The sequence below is a fragment of the Acinonyx jubatus genome, chromosome C2 (genome assembly GCF_027475565.1).
Source record: "Acinonyx jubatus isolate Ajub_Pintada_27869175 chromosome C2, VMU_Ajub_asm_v1.0, whole genome shotgun sequence".
NCBI classification, from domain to species: Eukaryota; Metazoa; Chordata; class Mammalia; order Carnivora; family Felidae; genus Acinonyx; species Acinonyx jubatus.
In genome coordinates this window covers 120,977,554-121,001,049 of record NC_069384.1, presented here as the reverse complement: position 1 = coordinate 121,001,049, position 23,496 = coordinate 120,977,554, and the positions used below count along the sequence as shown (strand labels likewise).

At 48.1% G+C, this 23,496-nt stretch overlaps 1 protein-coding gene across 1 annotated transcript in view; it reads left to right on the top strand.

The window, feature by feature from the left end:
- Nucleotides 1-23,496, top strand: part of CLSTN2 (calsyntenin 2) — a 603,018-nt gene that overhangs the window by 494,300 nt on the left and 85,222 nt on the right. Inside the window, exons 6-8 of the mRNA XM_027061727.2 lie at nt 2,700-2,885; nt 12,651-12,899; nt 18,048-18,169. Coding sequence (XP_026917528.1) covers nt 2,700-2,885; nt 12,651-12,899; nt 18,048-18,169 — 557 coding nt within the window. The remainder of the gene's footprint in view (nt 1-2,699; nt 2,886-12,650; nt 12,900-18,047; nt 18,170-23,496) is intronic.

Below are 23,496 nucleotides of genomic sequence, written 5' to 3'. Positions count from 1 at the left end.
ACGAAAACAAACAAACAAAAATGAACATGTTATGGGCTGCTGTCAGGCTAGGTGGTTCTGTAGGACTGAGGTCGGGGTCAACCAGGGGCAGTACCGGCGACGGGGCAGATAGGCCACAAATTCTTTCTGTGGCTCAAGAAAGGCTGCCACGGCAGCAGTCACGGCTAGGTATCTCTGGCTCCCCAGGTCCACCCTGCGCTGTGACCTCGATGTAGAGTCATCAAAAATAAACATAGCAATCCCTGCCTTTAAGGAGCATCCAGGTGCTGAGGGAGGCAAGCACACAACTGAATCCTACAGGATTCATTCACACTTTCTACCAACATCGAGTGAGCATCTACTCTGTGCCAGGCACTGGGCATGGAGCGTGAGGGGGACTCGGAGGAACCATGAAGCTTGGAGTCTAATGCTGTGTCGAAGGCTGAGGGTGCTGTGGAGCACAGAGGAGTGTATCTACCCAGACTAGAGAAAGTCAGAAAGGTTGCATGGAGTTAACAAAACAGAAAGGGATAGAAAGGGGGCTCTCTATAGAAAACACAGCATGATCAACTGCACAGAGGCATGAAACATTGTACCTAAGACTCAAGGCTTGTCAGGTGTGGACTGCTTCTGACAGCTCTATGACCTTCAGATGCATCTGACAGGACTTCCTGACCTCCAGTGGCTCATCTTAATTGAACTTGGGGCCTCTGGAGCATGGCTCAGAGCAGCTCCATGATCTCATCCTCCAGGAGGTGATGGGCTAGGCCAGACACAGTTCCTGGGGGCTCTGAGGAAAAGCATGCAATCAGGTACATTCTGTTTCGCATGAAGTCCCTATCCAAATATCCTCCCATGGTAAGTTCCTGGTGACCAGCCTCACAACCCTGTGTGCAGTCTCTGCTCATGGCACACTCTGAGAAAATCAGACCTAAACTCAGATTCCATGGTTATCCGGAATGGAATGCAGGGGACACCTGTCCCCTTGGACTGAACATCTCCTTCCTTTCCTGCATGCCATGCACACTTGAAGCCCTCAGTCCTCCCTCCAAGTCCACACTTGAGATCCGTGCAATGATTGTGTCCTATTTTATTGATGAGGTGCCTGAGGCTTGGAGACCTTCATTAACCTGCCCAAGAACTTCCTGACCAGGCAGAGTCAAACCAAGATCACTGGGGCATCTGCTTCCGACCTGCTTGTCTGAGTCTTCCCACATACGTTCATCCTTGACATACAGACCTCAGCTCAAACCAGAATTCTCTCCATCTAAAGAGTCTCTCTCTGTCACGACTTTTCCTTTTATAACACTCACCCTCTCAGATAGAATAGCACAACCCTCCCCCCAACCCTCACCCCTCACCCCAGCTCCACAAGGCAGGGACCTTTCCTGACTCCACTGCTGCCTCCCTGATGCTCCAAACAGAGCCTAGGACATGGAAACCCTGAACAAACGCGTGCTCAGTGAACAAAGGCATCTGGCCCCTCCCCTGGAATTGCTAAATATGGCAGCCAGTGGCCCACTGGGCACTTGTGAAGAACACTGACCCATTCAGGCCAGGCTTTCTCAGTTTCTCACAGGTGAGCGCAGGCAATGTCATAGCTTTTTATTTCTGCTTCAGCAAAAGGATACCTTCTAGCAAGGTTCTGTGTGACAAACATTTGCGATTCATAAACTAATAGTATCCATAGGTCACATTCCTTGATTCTACCCACACGTCTGGCTTAGGGTCGAACAGACCTCTCAGACACGTGTCCTCACAGAGCGTGGTACGCCTGCCGTCGTCAGCAAGAACTGTTGCCAGTCAGTGTGAGCGTTGCCTGGAATCTTCTCTGACTTTCAATTGCTGCTTTTGCTGTTCAGGTCAATTCATGTGTACACTCTCTCTTGGTGTTTATTTTCGTTGATTGCTCTATTTCGTGGGGTGCCATTTTGATCGTGGTTTTGTTCCTCTCCAACACTTGATCACCTCCAAATTATTTTTCCTCTAAAAAGAAGTCATAAGACCATCAGCCCTCCTTAAGTGAGCCACGGTCCTGAATGCTTGGGAAAGAATCCTCGCTCCCCACCTCATGACCCCAAGTAATCCTGAACTACTGTGCTCTCATATTTTGTGACAAGACATACGCGTTCCTAAAAAGCACCCCGCTAGACAAAATGGGGAACAGGGAGCGAGGGGCATAACACTCAAAAATGTCATCGGTGACAGTTAAAAAGGGCACAAAGAAAAAAATATTAGCACAGTTTTACACACGTTAAAGGGTTCAGAAATATATAAGTACTACAATAAGCACGGCACTTCCCCTTGAAAAGACCTGGTGTTTGTATGTAGAGAGGACGGGGGAGGGTGGCAGTTGGGGCAGTACTGTGGCGGGGCGGACGCAGGGCTCTCTGGATGGGATGGAAATTTGCAACTGCCGGTGCAGGTGGATGTGGCTTATAACGCATAGTGGGCTGCGGCACCGAGAGGTGCTGGAGGTGTGTCCACAGGCGTGTTTTGTGCATTCCTCCCTGGCTCAGCTCAGCTGGCTACCGTTTTCTGCATCCGCCTAGTGTTTCTCCAGTAGGAGATTTTGCCTAGGCAAATGTGAAATTCCCATTATCCTCAAGTCATTCCCTAAGATGTCAATTGCATTGGAACAAATTCACATTTTCAAAGACACGTGTTCCATCAGAACTGGCCGTACCTGATTGCCTTTAATGTTTTCCTCATTTATTCAGACTGGACCAAGAGGATTGAGTATCAGCCTGGCTCGGGGAGCGTGCCGCTTTTCCCCAGCATCCACCTGGAGACGTGCGACGGGGCCGTGTCCTCCATCCAGATCACCACGGAGCTACAGACCAATTACATCGGCAAGGGCTGCGACCGGGAGACCTACTCTGAGAGATCCCTTCAGAAATTGTGTGGTGGGTAAAAATGATATACAAAGCATATCTTATATTATGAAAGAATTAGCCCCTGCCCACCGCATTGGCATATATACCTCCTGGATGATTATTAAGTTTACTTACTATGATTAGGGGTTCAGATGGCACAGGTCTGGGCACTGGGCACACCTGACCAGGTCCCACCATTTACCAACTGTGTGGCTGTGGGCAAGGCATGAGACAAAGCCTCCTCTCTTCATCAGCAATTAATGACACAATGCACTTAAGACAACCTACCGTGGAGCCTGAAGAAACACGGGCTCTGTTCCACTGTGTTGATTTGAAAGAGGCACCTGATCAGGGGCCAGGATGAAGGGTGGTGTCTTATCACTCGGGGAGCGGTCGGTTTCCTCTCCCAAGGGACAAGCTCATAATTTGCAGAGCCCAGGCTAAATGAGAATGTGGGGCTCTTGTTCAGAAACTCGTAAGAATTTTAAGGCTGCAACAGCAAAGCATTAAACCAAGCCAGGGACCCAGGCCAAGCATGGGACCTATGTGACAGCTTAAGTGGCATGCCAGTAAAGCCATCCTGGCCGCCCACACCAGAGAAGAAGAGCTGGCGTGGGGGTGGAGGTGGCCCAGGTGAAGGTGTCCCAGTGTGACAGAAAGGACCCACTGCCTCTGTGAGGCGAAGCCACAGGAAAGGAGCTGCCAAGAGCAAGGAAGCGAGACTGATGAAGGTGCTGCACAAGGAAACCACTTTACCGAGCAGCGACTTTGTGCACCTGCTAGGCTCTTCACATGCATCGCTTGATTTAATTCTCTCATCTTCAGTGAGAGGAGGCTGTTATTCATCCAGTTCTAAAGATGGGAAAGTTGAGGCCCAGAGAGGAAAAATGGCTTGCTCATGATCCCAGTTAGAAGGTGACAGAGACAGAATTTGGAGGTAGTTCTACCTGAATGAAGGCTGTTTAGCTCAATATCTGAGGAGACAGGCCAGGCCTTGGGAGCTAGAATGTAAATCTCTTCACTCAGCCTGTGGAGTGCTCAGTACAGTGGGAATGGTCCCATGTGCTTGGTAAACCAGACCGTTGATGTGTTGATGGGCCTTGGGGTGAGGTGGGCGACATATATTTCGTTTGTCTCGTGTTCTCACCAAGAATATTCAGGAACTCCCATTTGATTCCCCAGCTGTGCTGCGGGGAGCTTAGAAAAGAGCTTGCTCTTAGACTAGACCTATATTTGGGGGTAACTATATCTCCACAAAAGGAAAAGGACCCTCCTGGATACAATGCAGGCTGCCATCCACTCCTGGTGACCCCTCCACTACTATTGCTGGGACAGTTTCCCTCCCTCAACATTGCTGTGCACACACACACACATGCACTCATGTGTGCGTGCACACACACACACACACACACACACATACACACACACGTCTTCACCCACCCTGCTCTTGCCCAAAGAACCAGGTGCAAATTTTAGAAGTGAATGTGGAATGGACCCTCTTTAGGCTATGTCCCATTTGTCATGTCACCAGGCTGTCAGGAAGGCCTGCGGAAATGGGGCTTCTCCAGAACAATGCAGTAGGCTGGGGAGAACATCACAACTTCAATATTCCAGACAGCTCCTGCAAAAATGGATGGAAGGGGCCCACAGTATTCAGCAAACTGCCTCCAGCCCACGTGCAGAGAAGCCATCTCAGACATCTTACTCTGAATGAATATGCCCTTTCGCTCCCCATGCACCTGGATTATAAGTCAACTCGACCTGTGCCACGGTGGGTTACAGTCATTTCCTAAACCCCTCCAGGTTAGAAGGAGATGATGGAATCAGGTTGTTAAAGATCAGATGGGCCCAAGGGCACGCACTTGTGATTTGATTTTGAATGTTGCTGGGGAGAGCAAGAAGGATTTTCTCAGGGAAGAAAGTTTAGAGCAAAATTGCATCTGGTTGTTAACACAGCTTATTCCTTCTGGGCTGCCAGCCTCGCCTTGCAGGAGGCACGTTCATTCAATGAGGAGAGCAGGTTTCCCCCAGGATGTGAGCTTACCTGGTTCCAGGAGCAACCCTTTATTGGGGGAGCGGCAGGGGGGAGTCTGGGTGTCTTTCTGGTGACCTCCCCGGTAGTGCCGCCCACTGCCCTATGGGGACTCTGTCCGAGTAACAGGATGGGTAGGAACACTCTTGCCTCCATGTTAGGAGTCTGAATCTTGAATTCCATGGAGGGAGAGCTCTGGAAAAAAAGGCAGAAGCAAATGAGTGAAACCCAGATGCGCATCTGCTGCTAGAGTCAGCTTTGGAGAAGTCAGCTCATCGGACCCCATGCTCTTTCCCAACTGCAAGGGAAATGCAGGCTGGGTCACATATAAAACAGAGTCTGGGTTATCATTCCTGCTCCTGTGGGCATCTTGGGTTCTGGGGACAAGCTTCCGTGTGTTTTCAGTGGATGGTAGACAAGTTGCTTGCAGGCTCTCCCAACTAAGGAGCAGCCATGATACTTTCAGCCTCAGCAGTCATGCATTTTTCATCTTCCAAATCTTTATTGGTTTTGGATGGAAACAGGGAGACCAATTAGGATGTTATTGCCATGGTCTAAGCAAGAGATAATGAGTTCCTAACCAGGGGAGTGACAGTAGGGATGCCTTTAAGACAGCTTTAGGAGGCAAAATCAGCAAGCTAACCAATGATTGATCAGCTGTCAGTGAGAAAGAAGAAATTAAGATGATTCTAGCATAAGCCTCTAAGTGGACAAGGGTGCCACCAGCCAGAACCAGGAATCCAGGCAAGAGTAGATTTAAGGGGACTCTGAGGTCAGGTGCCTGTAGAACATCCAGATGTGGGTGTCCAATGCTAGCCTGAGTCTGGACGCTCCTGCGGCCCGGCCTCCACCCAGCAGATCCATCGTCAGAGCTGGTTTTTTCCTGATGTTGCACCTCTTCTTGGCCAGGACACCTCCTCTGACCCCGTGCCTAGCTGGCTCTCATCCCTAAATCTTAGCTCATTTTTCTTCCCACTAGAATCTCTCCCCTTTTCGTCGTCCCAAACCTTTCCCTTCAGTCAATATTCTCCTGCCCACTGTACACCAGGGAGGCTGTCCTAGGGGTGCTTCCTGGGTTCCTTTGAGTTCTGGCAGGGGTGTCTCCATGGAGGGGCATCTTGCATGTCTGGTCATTGCCCACCTGCCTCCCCCACTTGTGACACCGGCTCCATTAGGAGCTGTGATAGAATCCTGGTCAAGGGGAAATCTGACAGTAGCTAGCTCAAAGCCAATTGTCAGCAAGTATCTGACAGGTGCAGTAAAAACAAAGGTGTCCCCTTCAGCTTGTAGAACATAGCCTAAGATGATCCCCCACTAGCCTTGCTTTACATAAAGCCAGGCTTCTTGATGAAGTTGGGCAAACTGCTTATCACTTGCTCTGAATTCAGAGATCAAGATGAAGGGTTCTGTCATCTGAATACCAGACTTTCCAGAAATGAAGTGTCACAGGACTGCCTTGAGTATGAGATGCCCCATGAAGCCCTTAGGAAGACCTCTTGACCAAATTAAATTTGACATTAACATCAGCCCCAGGAAAGGCTCACGGCGCTGCCCCTAAGTCAGTACATATTACAGGAAATAGAAAAGCGGTCTGTGATGCACATGCCTTTCCTAGCCCGGAGGCCAAAGGCTAGTCCTCCTCAGGATCACAAAGCTCCTGGCAGCTGGCCCACACCTCCACATATGTCACCTGGGTCAGCTGCTTTGTCTCTTGAGTCAAGAACTTTGAGGAGAGGCTCTGTTGCAGGAAAGGCCACAGGATGAGAGCATCCTATTAAATCAAGTGGTGATCTGTCAGAGCACTTCAGATCACCAGACATTAAGTTGTTCTCAGGGCTTATTCATTTGAGAGCCCAGGAGATTTTCACAGCTGATTCGCTCATTCATTCTTTCATTCCTTCATTCGTGTTTTAATTTAACAAATATTTGTTGAGTGTCCAAATGCTGAAACTCTTGAGGTTATATAGAAGTTAATAAGACCGCTTAACAATTCAGTCTTCTGGGGGAGACATGTTAAAAAAAAAAAAAAGTTAAGAGGCTCCTGGATGGCTCAGTCGGTAAAAGTCCGACTTAGGCTCAGGTCATGATCTCACAGCTTGTGAGTTTAAGCCCCATGTCGGGCTCTGTGCTAACAACTCAGAGCCTGGAACCTGCTTCGGATTCTGTGTCTCCCTCTTTCTTGCCCCTCCTCCATTCACACTCTGTCTCTCTTTCCTTCAGAAATAAACATTAAAAAACATTTTCTTGGAAAAGAAAAAGTTAAGATCATCTTCTACTATACCATGAAGCTTAACAGAGCTGCTCTCATTCATAATCATGGTCAGAGGCTTTTGTACCCCAAGAATAGCCCAGCTACAGGAAGCTATTGTCAGTTTCTCCAAGATGCCTTTAAAAGGCTGAGCTTCTAGGGGGTGAGTGTCAGAACCCTAGATGTAGCCAGTACTTCCATTCTCAGAGAGCAGCAGTGGGCCTACTGCTTAAAGGAAAATCGGTACACACCTACTAGAAATCAGATTAAAGGGCAAAGGGCCGACTCATAGATGATAGTGAGTGGGGAGCTTCTCCATGGATATGCTGATTTCTTTGGCATCATTTAAACAGCTGTCTTACAGCAGCCCTCCCATGTTGGGCGTAAGGATTTTACCTGTAGTGGCCTTGCACAAGCTGGTCAGCAACTGAGTCTCTATGGCCCCGCTTCAGGAGCCTGGCTGACCGCCCCTCTTCCAGGGCCCAGTTTGCTTCACCTGGAGATCCAAGTTCCCAATGGCAAGGCCTTGCAGGAACCCTTCTTGTCTGGGATCCCAAAGGTGGAATGACACTCTGAGTAGGGACAACAGCGTGTGAGCTCCTGAAAGGACATCAGAAAGTCCTCCCAACATGTCCGTGTCGAAGGCCTCCGGAAGAAGAACTGGGAATCGTAGGCTCTGATGTCGGTCACTTACGTGGATAATCAGGATCGCAGGTTATACACCAGCCACCAGTGACTGTAAAATCATATTGGCTATTGTTATTTTATTGGTGTTTATTATTGGCATATTATTATTTTATAACAAAGGTTTATTTATCATCTCTACCACATGTCCTTCTTGGGTTGACTGTGGCTCTCTTCCACACGGCCTCCCACTGGGATCTAGGCTAACAGGTAGCCTTTATCTAGAGCACTGTTGATCTCATGACACACGGAAAAGATGTGGAGAGCCATGAACTGTCTCTTAAGACTTCTGCCCTGAGAGGACACATCACTTGCACTCACATGTTGTTGGTCAGAACAGGTCACATGGCTCTGTGACATCAGTGGGGCAGAGAAGCATGTTGGGAACAGGGTGCATTCGACCACCACACAGTCCTAGTATAGCATTTGTCAAGAGGGCCTCCCTGTCCTCCCCTGAGACTGTGCCACTGACCTGTTCTACCCACCAATGGTAAAAGATCTTCTACTGGGTCCCAAAAGGTAGGGCCAACTTCTGTTTGGTTCGTTCCTGGCTTCTCGTCACAGTGCCTGGCATAACCTAGACATTGCATGAATATTTATTGAAATAGTATGGAGTTGATATTGCAATTGGAAGAGCATGCCACAGAATGAGGCCTGCGTCTTTTAAAAAAAAAAAGTTGACTTATTTTGAGAGAGAATGAGTGGGGGAGGGACAGAGAGAGAGAGAGAGAGAGAGAGGGAGAGAGAGAGAATCCCAAGCAGGCTCTACACTGCCAGCACAGAGCCTGATGTGGGACTCAAACCCATGAATCATGAGATCATGACCTGAACCGAGATCATGACCTGAACTGAAATCAAGAGTCCGACACTGAACTGACTGAGCCACCCAGGTGCCCCAGAATGAGGCCTGTGTCTTTGATTACAATGATTCCTCGACCCTGAGACCCTCCACTTATTCCTGCCCTGTGGCAGACCCCGAGGAGGCATGACCTGAGGCTCCATGTCAATTACCATTGCCACAGGCCCAGCTTGAGGTGCTAAGAACACTCTGCCCTCACCAAAGTCATCCAGAGCAGAATGCAAACCCTGCAATTAAGAAGTTCAGGGCCCCTGGGCTCCATTTTTGCTTTCACAGCACAGTGTGTCCTGAAATCTATCTCATTCATACATCTTTATCTAATTGCTGGCTCAGAGAGGCTTCCCATTCTACGCCTCGGGGACCTTGACTCACACCTCAACTCTGGTTCCAAGTCCACCACGCTTAACCTGCAACTGCTGTGCACCGAAACAGTGTGGACTCTAAGCAGCCGGGTGGGTCCCAGGGGCCTTCACAGAGGATTCCCAAAGAGCTCCTTAAATACACCCTGATTCCAGATGATGCGGCACCATCTTTGCAAGTGACGCGTCCTGTTTACCCACAGCTTTCCCTGAGATCCCTTGAGGAGAGGAGAGAGAGAGAGGAACTTTGGGAGAAAGTAAGTCTCTCTTAGTTTGTTTAAGTGCTCCGAGAAATGAAATACAAGCTGTTGAGTTTGGGGAAGTCTGCACCATCTGGTTACTTACAGCTTGATGCTTTCTGGTAGGCAACATCTGTGGGTTAGGCAGGGTGGCCCCGCCACTCCCCTTGCCATGGAATCAGGGAAGCCTACATCAATGGCTTTACCAGGGCACATGCTGTCTTCACCCTGACTCTCTGTGGACAGCCACCTGTGTAGGAGGGTGGGATCCCAGGGGCCTATGCTGTGTGCTTGGCAAGACACCATGCTGCATGGTAAAATGAACATTAGCTGGGCCTGCCTCTAGCTAGCTGTGTGGCTCTGTGACCTTGGTCAAGTCATTTCCCTTCTCTGGTCTTTGATTTCTGTTTATAAAATGTAGCACAGGTTACAAGATCTCCCTCCAGGTTCATTGAGGCGGTGCAGTGGGGAGCCTGGGCTTTGGAGCTGCAAAGCCCTGGTGATGGGCCCACTCAGTAGCTGGTTGTAATCCTGGGCTTACTGAGCCTCAGGTTCTTACCTGAGACTGGAATCATAATAGTATTCACCATGTAGATGAATGATTAAGCAAAAGCATTGTAGTACTTAATTCAGGTCTGGTGCTCAGTGCCCAAACCAGTCCTTAGGAAAATAAATAATAGTGGTATGGTGCAAAGCTGGCATTGGCAGCTACCAGGCACACATGTTCGCACTGGTTCTGCTAGACTGCACTGGATTCACTGGCCTGAGCTGGAAGTCTAGGAGCCCAGAGCACTCAGCCTGCATCTCTCTGGCCACCTGGAATTTCGAGAACTGACACAATCTCTGAGAGTGCCCCGTCACGGGGCCATCTCCACACTGGACAAATCCTGGTCTCAGAGCCAACTCACCTGTAGGTCCAAGAAGCAGTTGACATGTCGCATTATTCTGAGGGTTCTAAGAAAATGAAATTGCTCCAAAAGACCGCGTATCTCCCGCTCCCCAACCACCCTCAAATCTCTGCCTGCTACCACCCATATAGATTTCTTTCCGATACCTTTGGAGGCTGATAACCCTTAAGGCTTTGTTAGGCATATTACTGTGAATCAACTTAGCAGAGAAATAAAATGCATACCAGACAAGGCTTCAGGGACCTTAGATAAGAACAAGGAAATATTGGGGCTCCTGGGTGGCTCAGTCGGTTGAGCATCCGACTTCGGCTCAGGTCATGATCTTACAGTTTGTGGGTTCGAGTCCCGCATCAAGCTCTGTGCTGACAGCTTGCTCAGAGCCTGCAGCCTGCTTCAGATTCTGTGTCTCCTTCTCTCTCTCTGCCCCTCCCCGGCTCATGCTCTGTCTCTGTCTCTCAAAAATAAATAAATGTTTAAAAAAATTGTTTTTTAAAAAGAACAAGTAAATATTGATGAGAAGTGTGGGGACAGACATAAGACTGAATGGGCAGGCTTACCTGGGCATTGGATAGATGGCCAGAAGTATCTCATGGAGGCCCTGGGTGGGAAGAAGGGCAGTTATAAACATTAAATGAGTGTCTATTAATGGCACTGTGTATCAGGCATGGTACCAACCCCAAAACCCTAAGAAATACACATGTAAATAATGCAGTCAATACTGCCCACACTTTCTCCTTGATAAGCATAAGCCGCAGGGTGATCATGGATTGGCAGACAGGAATCTCCCACCCTCTCAGACTCTGTGGTTCCTGGAGGCCTCTCCTAGGGTGAGTCTGTCACCCTAAACAAAGCTTCTGGCTCTAAGGATACCTATTTTTCACATAGCATAACTTTCAGTTGCAAACCAACAGGTGCTCAACTCTAGACTTGATCATCTGTTCTAACGCTAGAGGGAAAACTGACTGCTTGAACCTTTCCCAAGAAGTATATTGGTTTCTAATATGGCACCTTCCTGAAAGGTTCTCAAAGGTCATTTTAACTATAGGAGATGTTGGTGGTAGCTGACTTTGGAACCCAATCCCTAGGTGAGACGAGATTCTGATATACAGAATTCAGATGTCCAGTGACCTCTGACAAAGATCCGGTAATGCACAAAACCACTGTCCATTAAGCCTGTCAGCTTTTACGACTGACTGGTTGGAGCCATCCTGGGAGAGCACTGGCTTCCTGCACCATGCACACCTTATTCCCTGACAGTATCAGGAAGCCCCCGATCCTTATCCTTCCCTAAAGAGCTGAGCCCTGCTCCTGTGTGGGACATAAAGATGCAGAGAGCTCTGCTGGCAACTTTTGAGCTTCAATGGGAAGCCGGTGGACACCCAAGGGTTCTCCCAGCGGAGGCATCCAGTCTTCTCTGCCAGGCTGGCCACCCCTGCCCCCCTCAGCTCCGCCCTCCACAAAGCTGTTGGTGTGGATTTCCTAAGACATAAATCTACCTGGGATACTCCCACTGCTTCAGGCTTAGTCTCTGTGCATTACCCTGGAATCATAGCAGTAGCAGAAATAAAAATAGTTACAATAGTAAGGATAAAGTCACAGGTAACACGGAGTGAGCGCTCACTGCGTGGCCAGCATGCTGCTTCAGGCTCTAATGCAGGCTCCCATTCAGTCCTCACAACCACTGGGAAGGGAGATGTCACAGCAGGAGCTGGACAGGCAGAAAGGCTAAGGGACGTGCTCACAGTGCCAAGGTCAGCAAGTCATGTTACAAGGCATCAAATTCAAGTTTGCTAACTTCTGAACCTGTGTTCTCCACCACTGTACCATTTGGCATAAACATAATGGTTGTAAAAAAAAAAAAGTGTGGTGGGTACAAAGTGGCTCACACTCCTTACAGCATCGGGACCTAGAACTTTCCCCAATCACAGCCCTGATCACACTGTGTCACAGCTGTGTGTCCACTTGTTGGCTCTGAGCTGCCCCAGGTCAGAGGCTGTGCTGATTCACCTTTACATCACCAGTGCCTAGCAGGGGTCTTGGCACATGGTCGGGGCTCAATAAATGGCTCATGGGTTAATGGATGGATGAATTCATTGGTCCACATCAAACTCTGGCCTTCTCTGGGAACTTCTCTGCTTATGAAAGCCCACCATTCTCATTTCCCTAAATTCCAGCACCGTTTTCCTTATATAATATAGCTCATTGCACCTTATCTTGTCACCTATAACATTTTTGTCTGCATGTTACTGATGCTTTCACCTCTGCAGACCATATGAAACTCGGGGACAGGGGGCAGGTGTGGCATTTGGCCTTTCTTTTCCTGACTCACCCAGCTCCAGGTTGGCTTAGATCTCTAAGTAGATACACTGAGTATTTCATCCTGACCCAGGAGCAGAAAATAGAAGGTGAGGACACCCAGCCCGTGAGGAATAACCCTTTGTTCTTTCTGTCCCCCGTGCACTGCAGGAGCCTCCTCTGGCATCATCGACCTCTTGCCATCCCCCAGCGTGGCCACCAACTGGACAGCAGGACTGCTGGTGGACAGCAGTGAGATGATCTTCAAGTTCGATGGCAGGCAAGGGGCCAAGATCCCTGATGGCATAGTGCCCAAGAACCTGACAGACCAGTTCACCATCACCATGTGGATGAAACATGGCCCCAGCCCCGGTGTGAGAGCCGAGAAGGAAACCATTCTCTGCAACTCGGATAAGACTGGTGAGTCTGGAGCCCACCCCTGCTGGTGGCTGCCCCTTATATCCCAGCTGGTTAGGCACGGACGCAGCCACAGAGGATGTGGGAGGAAAGCAAGAGCATGATGGGGGCCTGGGAAAATATTCTTGCGTCTGGTTTTCTGGCTGCTGATTTTCTGGGCTTGGGGTAGAGCAGGACCAGGAAAGGGGGGAAGAGTAGAGGCACAGACACAAGGCAAAAGCTGAGACTGGTAGTTTTCAAACTGGGTTCTTCAGAACTCCAGCCTCCCCAGAAGTAACCTAGGGCTGCTACACATGAAGGGGGTGGGGGTAGCTGGTGGGGGACACCGCATCCTTACTTCAAGCAAGGCAGCTTCACCTTCACTATGTTATAGACAGTAAGACTTCCAAAGGTTTATTTTCAGTGAAAAGGTCATGCTCATTTTCAAAGTCACCGAATGGTAGCTGACTTTGGCAAGGCGTTTTCCCCACATTAAGCCTGCACAAGGCAGTTCACAGCTTAGTGGTTAAAAGCATTCCACCCCTTATTGGCCATATGACCTTCAGCAAATTGTTTAACCTCTCTGTGCCTCACTTTCCCTTTCTATAAAATGGGTATTATAGTGTTATCTACCCATAGGATTTTTATCAGGATTAAATGACTTAATGTACATATAGCGCTTTAGAACAGTACCTGGCACATAGGAAATTCAATCTGTGTTAGATGTTACTGTTCAAGATAGTCTCTTACGTCTCTACAAACAAGTTTATGAAAGCATTATTGTGTTTCCCATCTTGAGGATAAGGAAACATCCTTGAGAGGTTAATAACTTTCCCAAGTATATAGCCAGTATCAGAACTGGAATGTAAGCTCAGATCCAGCTGACTCCAGTCCTGTGCACTTGTCACCACACCCCACAGGTACACACACACACACACACACACACACACGCGCGCGCGCACACACACACGCACACACACAAACCCATGCACATGCATGCAGGCACACACGCTTTTTGGGTATCTTATGCAAATTTTACAACTTTATCTTTTTTTTAATGTTTTTATTTATTTTAGAGAGAGAAAGACAGAGCGTGAGTGGGGGAGGGGCAGAGAGAGAGAGGGAGACCCAGAGTCTGAAGCAGGCTCCAGGCTCTGAGTTGTCAGCCAGAAACTGGCACAGGGCTCGAACTCACAGACCGCGAGGTCAAGACCTGAGCTGAAGTCAGTTGTTCAACCAACTGAGCCACCCAGGCACTCCACCAGCACTCCACGTTTTCTGTTTCAGTCACTCCTTATATTACATGTTAGCGTACTTTCCAGATGCAGAAACTGAAACAGAGTTGTCTGGCTTTTCCTAGTCCTAAAGTAAGTCTGTGTCAGATTGGTTGTGCCGAGGGTCAGTTTTTCTGGGACTTTCATGCCAGAAGGACTCTGTAGACATGCATGAGGTCACACTGAGGATTGGGACCAGGTTCAGAGCTCAGCCCACAACCCCAGGAATCAGCCTGCGGTGTGGTCCGTGCAGTGCCTGGCAGGGCGCTCCCGTCACAACCCAGGAACCCGTATCAATAAGACAACAGGACAGGGCTGTAGGTACCAGTGCAAAGCGGCCCCGCCCCGGCTGGGGTTAGCGGCCACACACATATAATCCTTTCTGAAATGTATCAAATACCCCCGGGAGGCAGGTCAGACAGATGTCAGTGTTCCTGCTAACAGAGGAAGAAATTGAAATATCAAAGGTTGAGCAACTGGCCCAGGGTAGCACCGCCAGTTACCCAGAGAAACGGGATCAGACCGGGCCCCCCAGGCCCAAGTTCCACACGCAGGCTCTGGGTCCAGTGGTTCTCAACGGCTACACAGGAGAATAACCTAACCCGGATGCTTGTGAAAGTGCACAGATGCCAGGGCCCCACCCCGGCGCAGTAAGTCAGACTTTCTAGCGGATTCCTTTGTACAGCCATGGCTGAACATGCCACCTTAAATAATGACACTTCACTCTCGTCACACCAGTCCACCCCACGGCACGTCGACACCCTCAAGTCAGCGAGACCTGGTGCTCCTGTGCTTTGGCCAAGCATATGCAACAACACTTTGCAAGCGGCTCAACCCTGGCACAGAGAAGCTAGGGAAGGTTTTCTCTAAGTTCTTTGACTTAAAAAATAAATAATCTATAAATACCTTCTTGCCCTAAAAAAAAAAAAAATTTTTTTCAGGAATAGGCTAAAGTTTTATTAGGCTTTTATATATCAGAAACATTTTTTTCAAGGCATGTTTATATCAGAAAACCTGAAAAAAAACACAGAAAAGTATAAAGAGGAATGCACAAATCCCCTAAAACCCTAATACTTAGAGATATCTTCTGATTATATTTGCCATATGTCATTACCAAATAAAATCTTATTTTTATTTCTATGTATAGGTAAGATGTCCTTACAATTTTCCATCTATTTTTATAATACATGTGATACTATCATGTTCTCTGGGTTTTTTTTTTATGTAACATTACATCCAGATCATTTTCTTTGTGATAAAATATTTCTTAAAGATATGAATTACATAACAATCCAAAATTCTGTCAGGGGGCTTTAGTATTTCATTTTTTTAATGTTTATTTATTTATTTTGAGAGACAGAGGGAGAGAGAGAATCCCAAGCAGGCTCCACACTGTCAGCATAGAGAATAACACAGGGCTGTGATCTCACAAACTGTGAGGTCATGACCTGAGCTGAAACCAAGAGTCAGATGCTTAACTGACCGAGCCACACAGGCGCCCCTATTATTTCAGTTAACTGGCTTCTTTTTGTTAGACATTTAGCTGCAACAATGACCAGGGGTCATGAAAACAAATGGAGTCGATTTCTGAGTGTGTCATATCCCTAGCCCACTGAATAAACCAGTGACCTTGGTAGGGATACTGACTCCAGGAACCCAGGCTAACAGAGGGAGAAGGAGGAAGAAATTTCCTAGGCTAGAAAATGCTCCAGACCTCCATTCATTCTTCTTGTTCCCTTCCTCACCCACAACTTTTCCTGGCTCCAAATAATATTAAATGAGAAAAGTCCTTCTTTCTCTATTTTTCTGACAGTAGACAACAGATAACAGAAATTACTTGGTCACCGGGACCTTGGCCTAGGCCAAACCTACAACACTGGCAACTGCTTTGCACATACTTCCTCATTGTCTCAACTAAGATGCTTTCGGGATGTCTGCGGGGCTCAGTCAGATATGCTTCCAACTTTGGCTCAGGTCATGATTTCATGGTTCATGAGGTCAAGCCCCGGGTTGGGCTCTGTGCTGACAGCTCAGAGCCTAGAGCCTGCTTCAAATTCTGTGTCTCCCTCTCTCTCTGCCCCTTCCCAGCTCGTGCTCCATCTTTCTCTGTCTCTCAAAAATAAACATTAAAAAAAATTTTTAGAGATGGTTTCAGTTATAAGAAATAGGAAATATGGACCAAACTGATAGCAAATAATCAAAAAATCAAAATAATAAAGGGAACATAGAGTTCTTTTAATTGAAAATGTCCAGAGCTATGACAGCTTCAGGCAAAGTGTGATCAAGGGCTTGGCCCTTTCTGCTGCAGTTTCTCAGATCTGCCCCATGTGTGTACAATTTCATGTTAGCAAACATGGCTGAAGCAGCTCCATGCCTCCCACTAATGTAGACAACTTTTAGAGAGAGAGTGTCTCTTCTATTTGCTTTCTGATAAAAGAGAGTTCTTTTGGGGGCACCTAGGTGGCTCAGTTGGTTAAGCATCCAACTCTTAATTTCGGCTCAGTTCATGATCTCAAGCTCTGTGTTGGGATTTGCGCTAAGCATGGAGACTGCTTAGGATTCTCTCTCTCTCTCTCTCTCTCTCTCTCTCTCTCTCTCTGTTTCTCTCTCTCTCTGTCTCTCAAAATTAAATAAATAAAACTTAAAAGAAAAAGATTTTTTAAAAAGGAGAGTTCTTTTTTAGAACCACTCAGAAAAGCTCCTGAATCACGGGCTTGAACTGAGTCACTTTCCTGACAGAAGCCCTGGGGCCGGGAGAATGGCCTGCGTTGCCTGACTTGGGCCTGGGTCCCGAACCAATGACTATGGCAAGGGGACCACCCAGAGCCCATATCTAGAGGTGGAATTGGTGTTGAGGTTTGTAGAGGAGGTACAAGAATCAATCTCACTATCCTATTCTCCTGATGCATTAGGATAATCCAGCATCCCTGTCATGACACAGGTAAGGAAACTGAGGCTCTGAGAAGCTAAAAAGTTCTCCCAGAACCATCTGGAGGATACAAGTCCACCCAAAGTCTATCTGACTCTGGGGCCCGTGTTCTTCCTATGACACCTGGTCACCTGCTCATCCATGCGTCATTTATGGATCGTGTGCCTCATAGTAGATTTCTGTGTATGCTAACATGTATATCATGTCAGCTCTTTGAGTATTGGTCAAAGAACAGCTCCTCTCCTCCCAATAGCTGTCATCTTGTGGCTGCAGGACATCATGGCTGGGACCCACGATGTGAGATTTCCTAAGCAGAAAAGGAAGTCTTTTATATCAGTGGAGGAAAATATCCCATCCACTATGTATGGGGAGAGAGGTATTTATTCATAGCTTTGGAAAGACATGGAACTATGACTAATGCTGAAAAATCAATCTGCCCCCTCCTCCTAGCAACCAGAAATGAAGCTGCTCCCCCTAACTGCACACCATCAGGTAGAGAAGGAGACATGATCTGTGGTCGCCATTGTCAAGCCTGATGAAATGAAATAAAAGTCCAGCACTCTAGGAGACACCAGCTGTGCTAAAGGAGCCCAGGGTAGCTGACGTGACTGTCACAGAGCCCCCTTAGCCCTCCCAGAAGTACTTGTATAAAAAATAAACGAAACTCGTTAGCCTATATAATTTTTATCCTGTGTCTGATGCGGTATCTCAGTATAAGTCAGGTTGCTAAGGCCAGATGGCTTCTCTGCCTCAGTTTTGCTGTGGACTTTCTTGCACCTTCCTTTTCCATTTCAGTGAGCTCCACTATGTGTGTTCTAGAACATTCATGAGATCTGATTGTGTATGGGGAAACCGAAACACCCACCCCTTTCCCCTTTGAGGCGCTCTAAGCGATGTAGCGGGAAGACCCCTCTGGCAGAGACTGATACAGCGATTCTGCAACCACTCCGATCGCTTTCTGCTTTTCAGAAATGAACCGGCATCACTATGCCCTGTATGTGCACAACTGCCGCCTGGTCTTCCTCTTGCGCAAGGACTTCGACCAGGCCGACACCTTCCGCCCCGCAGAGTTCCACTGGAAGCTGGACCAGGTAGGGCGCTCCCCTCACCCCTCACCCCAGCTCACCCATTGGGAGGGGCGGTAGGTGTGCTCCAGTGACGAGAGCAGCCACGACGCCCCTCAAAGTTCTGCTCACTTGCTGAGTTTGGGAAAAATCAGCTCAGGGAGACACACAGCATCTTAAAGTCACGATAGAAACTGCTGCCTTCAAGACCACCTGGGGGTGGGAGGGCCACACTTCCCAGGCGGGACCGTGCACCTGTCAGCGGACCCGTCGACGTGTATCTTGTCCATTTGCTCCACGTTGAGCTCCTGGCAAGCTGGTTCTCTTGATGTCCAAGCTCAGTTTGTGATCTCTGCTAACACATCTTTCTATTACAAGTGCCCATGTCTCCTCTCTGATGCTCTGTTATCTCCCTTGGGTGACAGTGCAGCCTTGCTTTTTGGTGACACAGGTTGAGAACAAGGGACCCGAGGACCTTGAAGTAAACAGTGACACAGCACACTGAGCAGTGCACGTCCCTTTCTGAAGTGCAAAACCCTATGACTCACTCCAGAGCTTCCTGACTTGTGATCACAAGGGCTACTGTGTCATACTTGTCAATGACAAATCAAGTGTCTCGTTTGAGTGAAAAGCTTTGAAGTGTCTGTTTCCGAGGACTGTGCAGGGCTGAGATTGCAGAAGGGGCGGTCACTTCTCTGGGTGGCTGTGTCTCTGAGGAAGAGTCTGGCAGAAGGCCTGGAGCCAGCCTTCACTTAGACTTGAACTGGGTTAGGAGGCTGGGGGGAAGGCACATGCGGATTTTTACAAATGGTTTTAGCAGCGTCTGGGTGGCTCAGTTGGTTAAGCATCCGACTTCGGCTCAGGTTGTGATCTCGTGGTTCGTGGGTTCGAGCCCTGCATCAGGCTCTGTGCTGACACCTCAGAGCTGGGAGCCTGCTTTGGATTCTGTGTCCCCCTCTCTTTCTGCCCCTTCCCCACTCGTGCTCTGTCTCTCTCTCTCTCTCTCTCTCTCTCTCAAAAATAAACATAAAATAATTTTTTTTAATAATAACAAAAATGGTTTTAAACTATCAAGATGGAGAATGCCAGCAGAACAGGAAGGGGATTGTAGAACGGGTCCTGCTAAAGGAAGCAGATGATATGATGCCCATTCCGCGGTCATACTGTCTGGAACCCCACCCATATCCTGAGTGCTTCTGGGAACTTCATTCTTCTGCCTTCCCCTAAAACCCACGGTGTGTGCTACCTGCCTCACCTTGTCTAGGGATGAGTGTTCCAGAATCCTCTCCCTACTCACGGGCATCTACCAGACACTCTCCCTGTACTACGTAAGCCCCCAGGCCCAGGTAGGTAAGGCTGGTTTCAGAGAGTGCTACTGGGAAGCAGTCCAGAAGGAAGTCATTTATATTGAGAGGAGAATGGTGGCTGCCCCCTTTCATCCACATAGAAGCAGAGACATATGCTCTTTAAAAGATAGATTCATTAACCTCAGGGAATCCTTCAGTGCTGGAACTCCAGGCAACGAGACAAGGTCAAGGCCGCCAAGCTGATGGAAAGATGTTTTAGGAAGCCCAGTGACAACTGCCTAATCTATTCCCAGTAAATCTCATACTGCTGGATCCCAGGGTTTTGCAAATATGGCATCTGGATTCGTATATGTTCCTCTGAATTAGGAATTCTGGGTATTGCAGAAATTGTGAAATCCTGACGTTGCTTATTTGATTTTCCGGCAACCTCTCAGCTGCCTTCTAAAGTGCCATATGGCTTATATGGGATATATTTAAATACCTAATACAAATTGAGATGAATTAAAATAAATTCTGTATTGTTAGGGGTTTTAATAAGAACATTGCTGTATTGGCCAGGATAATTACAGGTGCCCTGCAGCGTTTTCTCAGATGGGTTTGAGAAGTACTGATACAGGCAAACGAAGTCACAGGGTTTGGAATTAAAAATAGGTGAGGAAGGAATTCTGGTTCTACAGAATAATGACTCCAGGAATTCTGAAATCTGCTCCCAAAGGGGTGAATTTAAGGAGGGACTGAGGTTCATGGAAAACCTTCCAGATTACTCTGATCCCGTTTACTACCATCCATTCGCCAGCATCCGCTCTGCACCAGGCATGCTGCCTCTGAGTTCACTCTCACCTGCCCAGTGGATGAGATAAGGCAGGGGACCACGGTCTCGTGACCTGCCCAGGGTCACACAGCAAACCACAGCCTGGACCTGCCCTTTGCATTACACTATGCTGTTTCCTTGATGAGCTTGCTAATTTAAAATGTTCTCATTTTCAAATTTTAAATATTTTTGATTTAGAGATCAGAATTATCCCTGAGATGCAAAATATTTATAGTCTTGATGAAACTCTTGAAACCGTCAAACCTTCCCTTTGATTAAGCCTTGTCTTCTTCCTTGTCTTAGTCAAGGCAGTCAAGGGGCTGCCATCGCAAAGTATCACAGACCAGGGCCTTGAACAACAGATAATTATTTCTCACAGTTCTGGAGACTGGGAAGTACAAGACCAAGGTGCCAGCTGATTCAGCTCCCTAGTGACGGCCCTCTTCCCGGCCTGTAGACAGCCACCTTGTCACTTTGTCCTCACATGGCAGACAGAGAGAGAGAATGCGAGAGAGCTCGCACGCTGGGATACCTTTTCCTCTTCTTATGAGGCCCTGTGAGATTAAGGCCCCGCCCTTATGAACTCCTTTAACCTTGACCACCTGCTAAAGGCCTTGTCTCTAAATACAGTCACACTAGGGAGCAGTGCTTCAGTCTATGAATTTTGGGGGGACACAATTCAGTCCATAGCATTCTTATTTTTTATGGCATTCTTTACTAAAGAAATTAACATTGGGGCGCCTGGGTGGCTCAGTCGGTTAAGCGTCCGACTTCGGCTGGGGTCATGATCTCGCGGTCCGTGAGTTCGAGCCCCGCATCGGGCTCTGTGCTGACTGCTCAGAGCCTGGAGCCTGTTTCGGATTCTGTGTCTCCCTCTCTCTCTGCCCCTCCCCCGCTCGTGCTCTCTCTCCCTCTGTCTCAAAACTAAACATTAAAAATATTTATCACAAGCCCCAGCTCATCGGAACTGTTGCCCTCCCTTTGAAGGGAGCCACAGTGGGTAGGATATAGGAAACCTCAACCACACTCATAGTAGCAATCCAGTGGTACACACAGACGAAGCCCCAGACCCCTCTCTCCCTTATTCAGCTCTCTGTGTAGACAGAACCTTACCAGAAGTTTCTTGGATGTAAATCACTTGGTGTTCAGAATGTACATACTTGATTACGTCTCCTGTCCCAGGAAGCCACCCTGGGTCCCCCTCCACCCCGAGGGGTTTCCCTCTCCCCAGTGCTCCCCAGATTCCATGCAGCATGCAATCGCAGTGCTTACTGTACCCTGGTAACCCATTTATCCTGCTTTCTTCTCCCTTTGCCCTGAGCTCCTAGAGGGCAGTCCTGTGTGGTACTCTCTCCAGCTCCTCAGTGCATACGATAGCCCTGAGCACACCATTGGTGCCCAGTAAATGTTTGCATAACAACGAAGGGATGTCAAGATCCAAAGAAGGGAGAGATGACATGAGGGAGGGAGAGAGGGAAAGAGAGAAGACAAATCCAGGGATTTTTTTTTAAAGCTCCTGATGATGAACTGATCTTTTTATTCACTTTATGGAGCATTTTAAATTCTAAAATTTTGCCATTTTTTACTCTGTGGATTTCAGTGTTGTTCCACTTTTATGTTGATATCTAATTTCAAAGGTTTAAATGGATTTGCCACCAATGGCTCTGTAATTATTGCAGAACTTTCTGGTTTGGGCCAGAAAGTTTATATGTATTATATATGTATTATATGTATTCAGATTCCTGGCCCACCTTGGGGATCCCAGAAGCACAATAAATGTTCTCATGGCTAATGGGGCTTCATTTCTTTCTTTATTCAACAGTTTATTCTGAACACAAACTATGTGCCAGGCTCTGTGCTGGGTACCAGGGATCAGCTGCTAGAACAGAAGACCCTGCTCTCTAGAAGGGTCCACTGTCATGAGCAAACTAGCACAGAAACGTTTTACAATCCTATGCAATACATGTTGGGGCAGAGGGCAGGGGCCAGGTCGGGGGAGTCTGCGGGAACCCGTTCTGGAGACACCTGACGTAGACCTGGGAATAGGGGCCTGGAAGAGCCCCTGAGAGGGGACGTTATCTGAATGGAGTGCGGAGGGCTTGGAGGTGTAGAGCCAGGCAGCCAAGATGGAAGGGAGATGAGCAGGACATCCATCTTCAGGAGACTGTAGGCTTCCGGAGTGGCAGGCCATAGGGATGGGGAGGGAGGGGAATAGTTTGGCAGATATTAGGACCCATGTTTAGAGGAGCGGGTGTCAATCAAATCCCAAGAGGCTTTTTATATCCTGTTACTGAGTTGGTACTTTATTCCCCAAAGAATGGGCTACAAGAATTTTATTATTCAAGTAGAATTTAGGGATGGGTAAATGTGAATAATGCTAGTATGACATTCATAAAATGTATCAAATTTAAGTCGATATAGCTCAGGCCAGGTCGTTCAATAGGGCCAGCGACGGGGGCTGCATTAGAACCAGGGTCTCCTCCCTCCCGCCTCCATAGCCAGGCCAGGAGGTTAAGCACTTGACCGATGTTGCTCATGGGCATTGAAACCGGGGCCTGGTACGCACATAGCGTTTCAGGAGTGTGCCCAGGGAGGGAGGCAGTTACCACAGGGGAGCTGTGTGTTTCCAGAAGCCCAGCCCCTTTGCCCCACACCTCAGAAAGCCTTCGCCAGGGTGGACAGACTGCCAGGTAAGTCCATTATCAGGTAGCTCCAGGAAATGTCCCTGGCAATCCAGTGTGCCTCACTAAAGGGATCCTAACGATGAGGAGAATGTCATTTTAATGGGATTTTTACTTACGATCTGCTAATGCAAATCCCTCAAGCCTGCAGCTAGTCATGTGCAAACCCAGACAAGAGCAGAGAACGCCCAGCTGCCAGCTCACACAGGAAAGGTTTATTCATTTGCAGCCCCTCCCGGCTCTAATATTATTTGGATGTGGTTGACTCATTGTCACAAATTCTAATGATCTTCCCCTTGGACTTCTTGGTGCTTGGAGGGAAACCTGCTGATGTTTTACAGCGTGTTCCATTTATTGGAAGACACAGCTTGAGTCACAGCCTCAATCGACCAGCAAGAGGCCAGGTGCCCCCAGCTCATACAAGGGAAAAAAAAAAAAAAAAGTGTGTCTCTGAAAAATCACCCTGAACACAAGACGCAGAAGTGAGATTCATCCCATTGGCCATTGCTGTCCCTGTGCCAGAACTTGTAACAGGCACCAGAGAGAGAGAGGAGG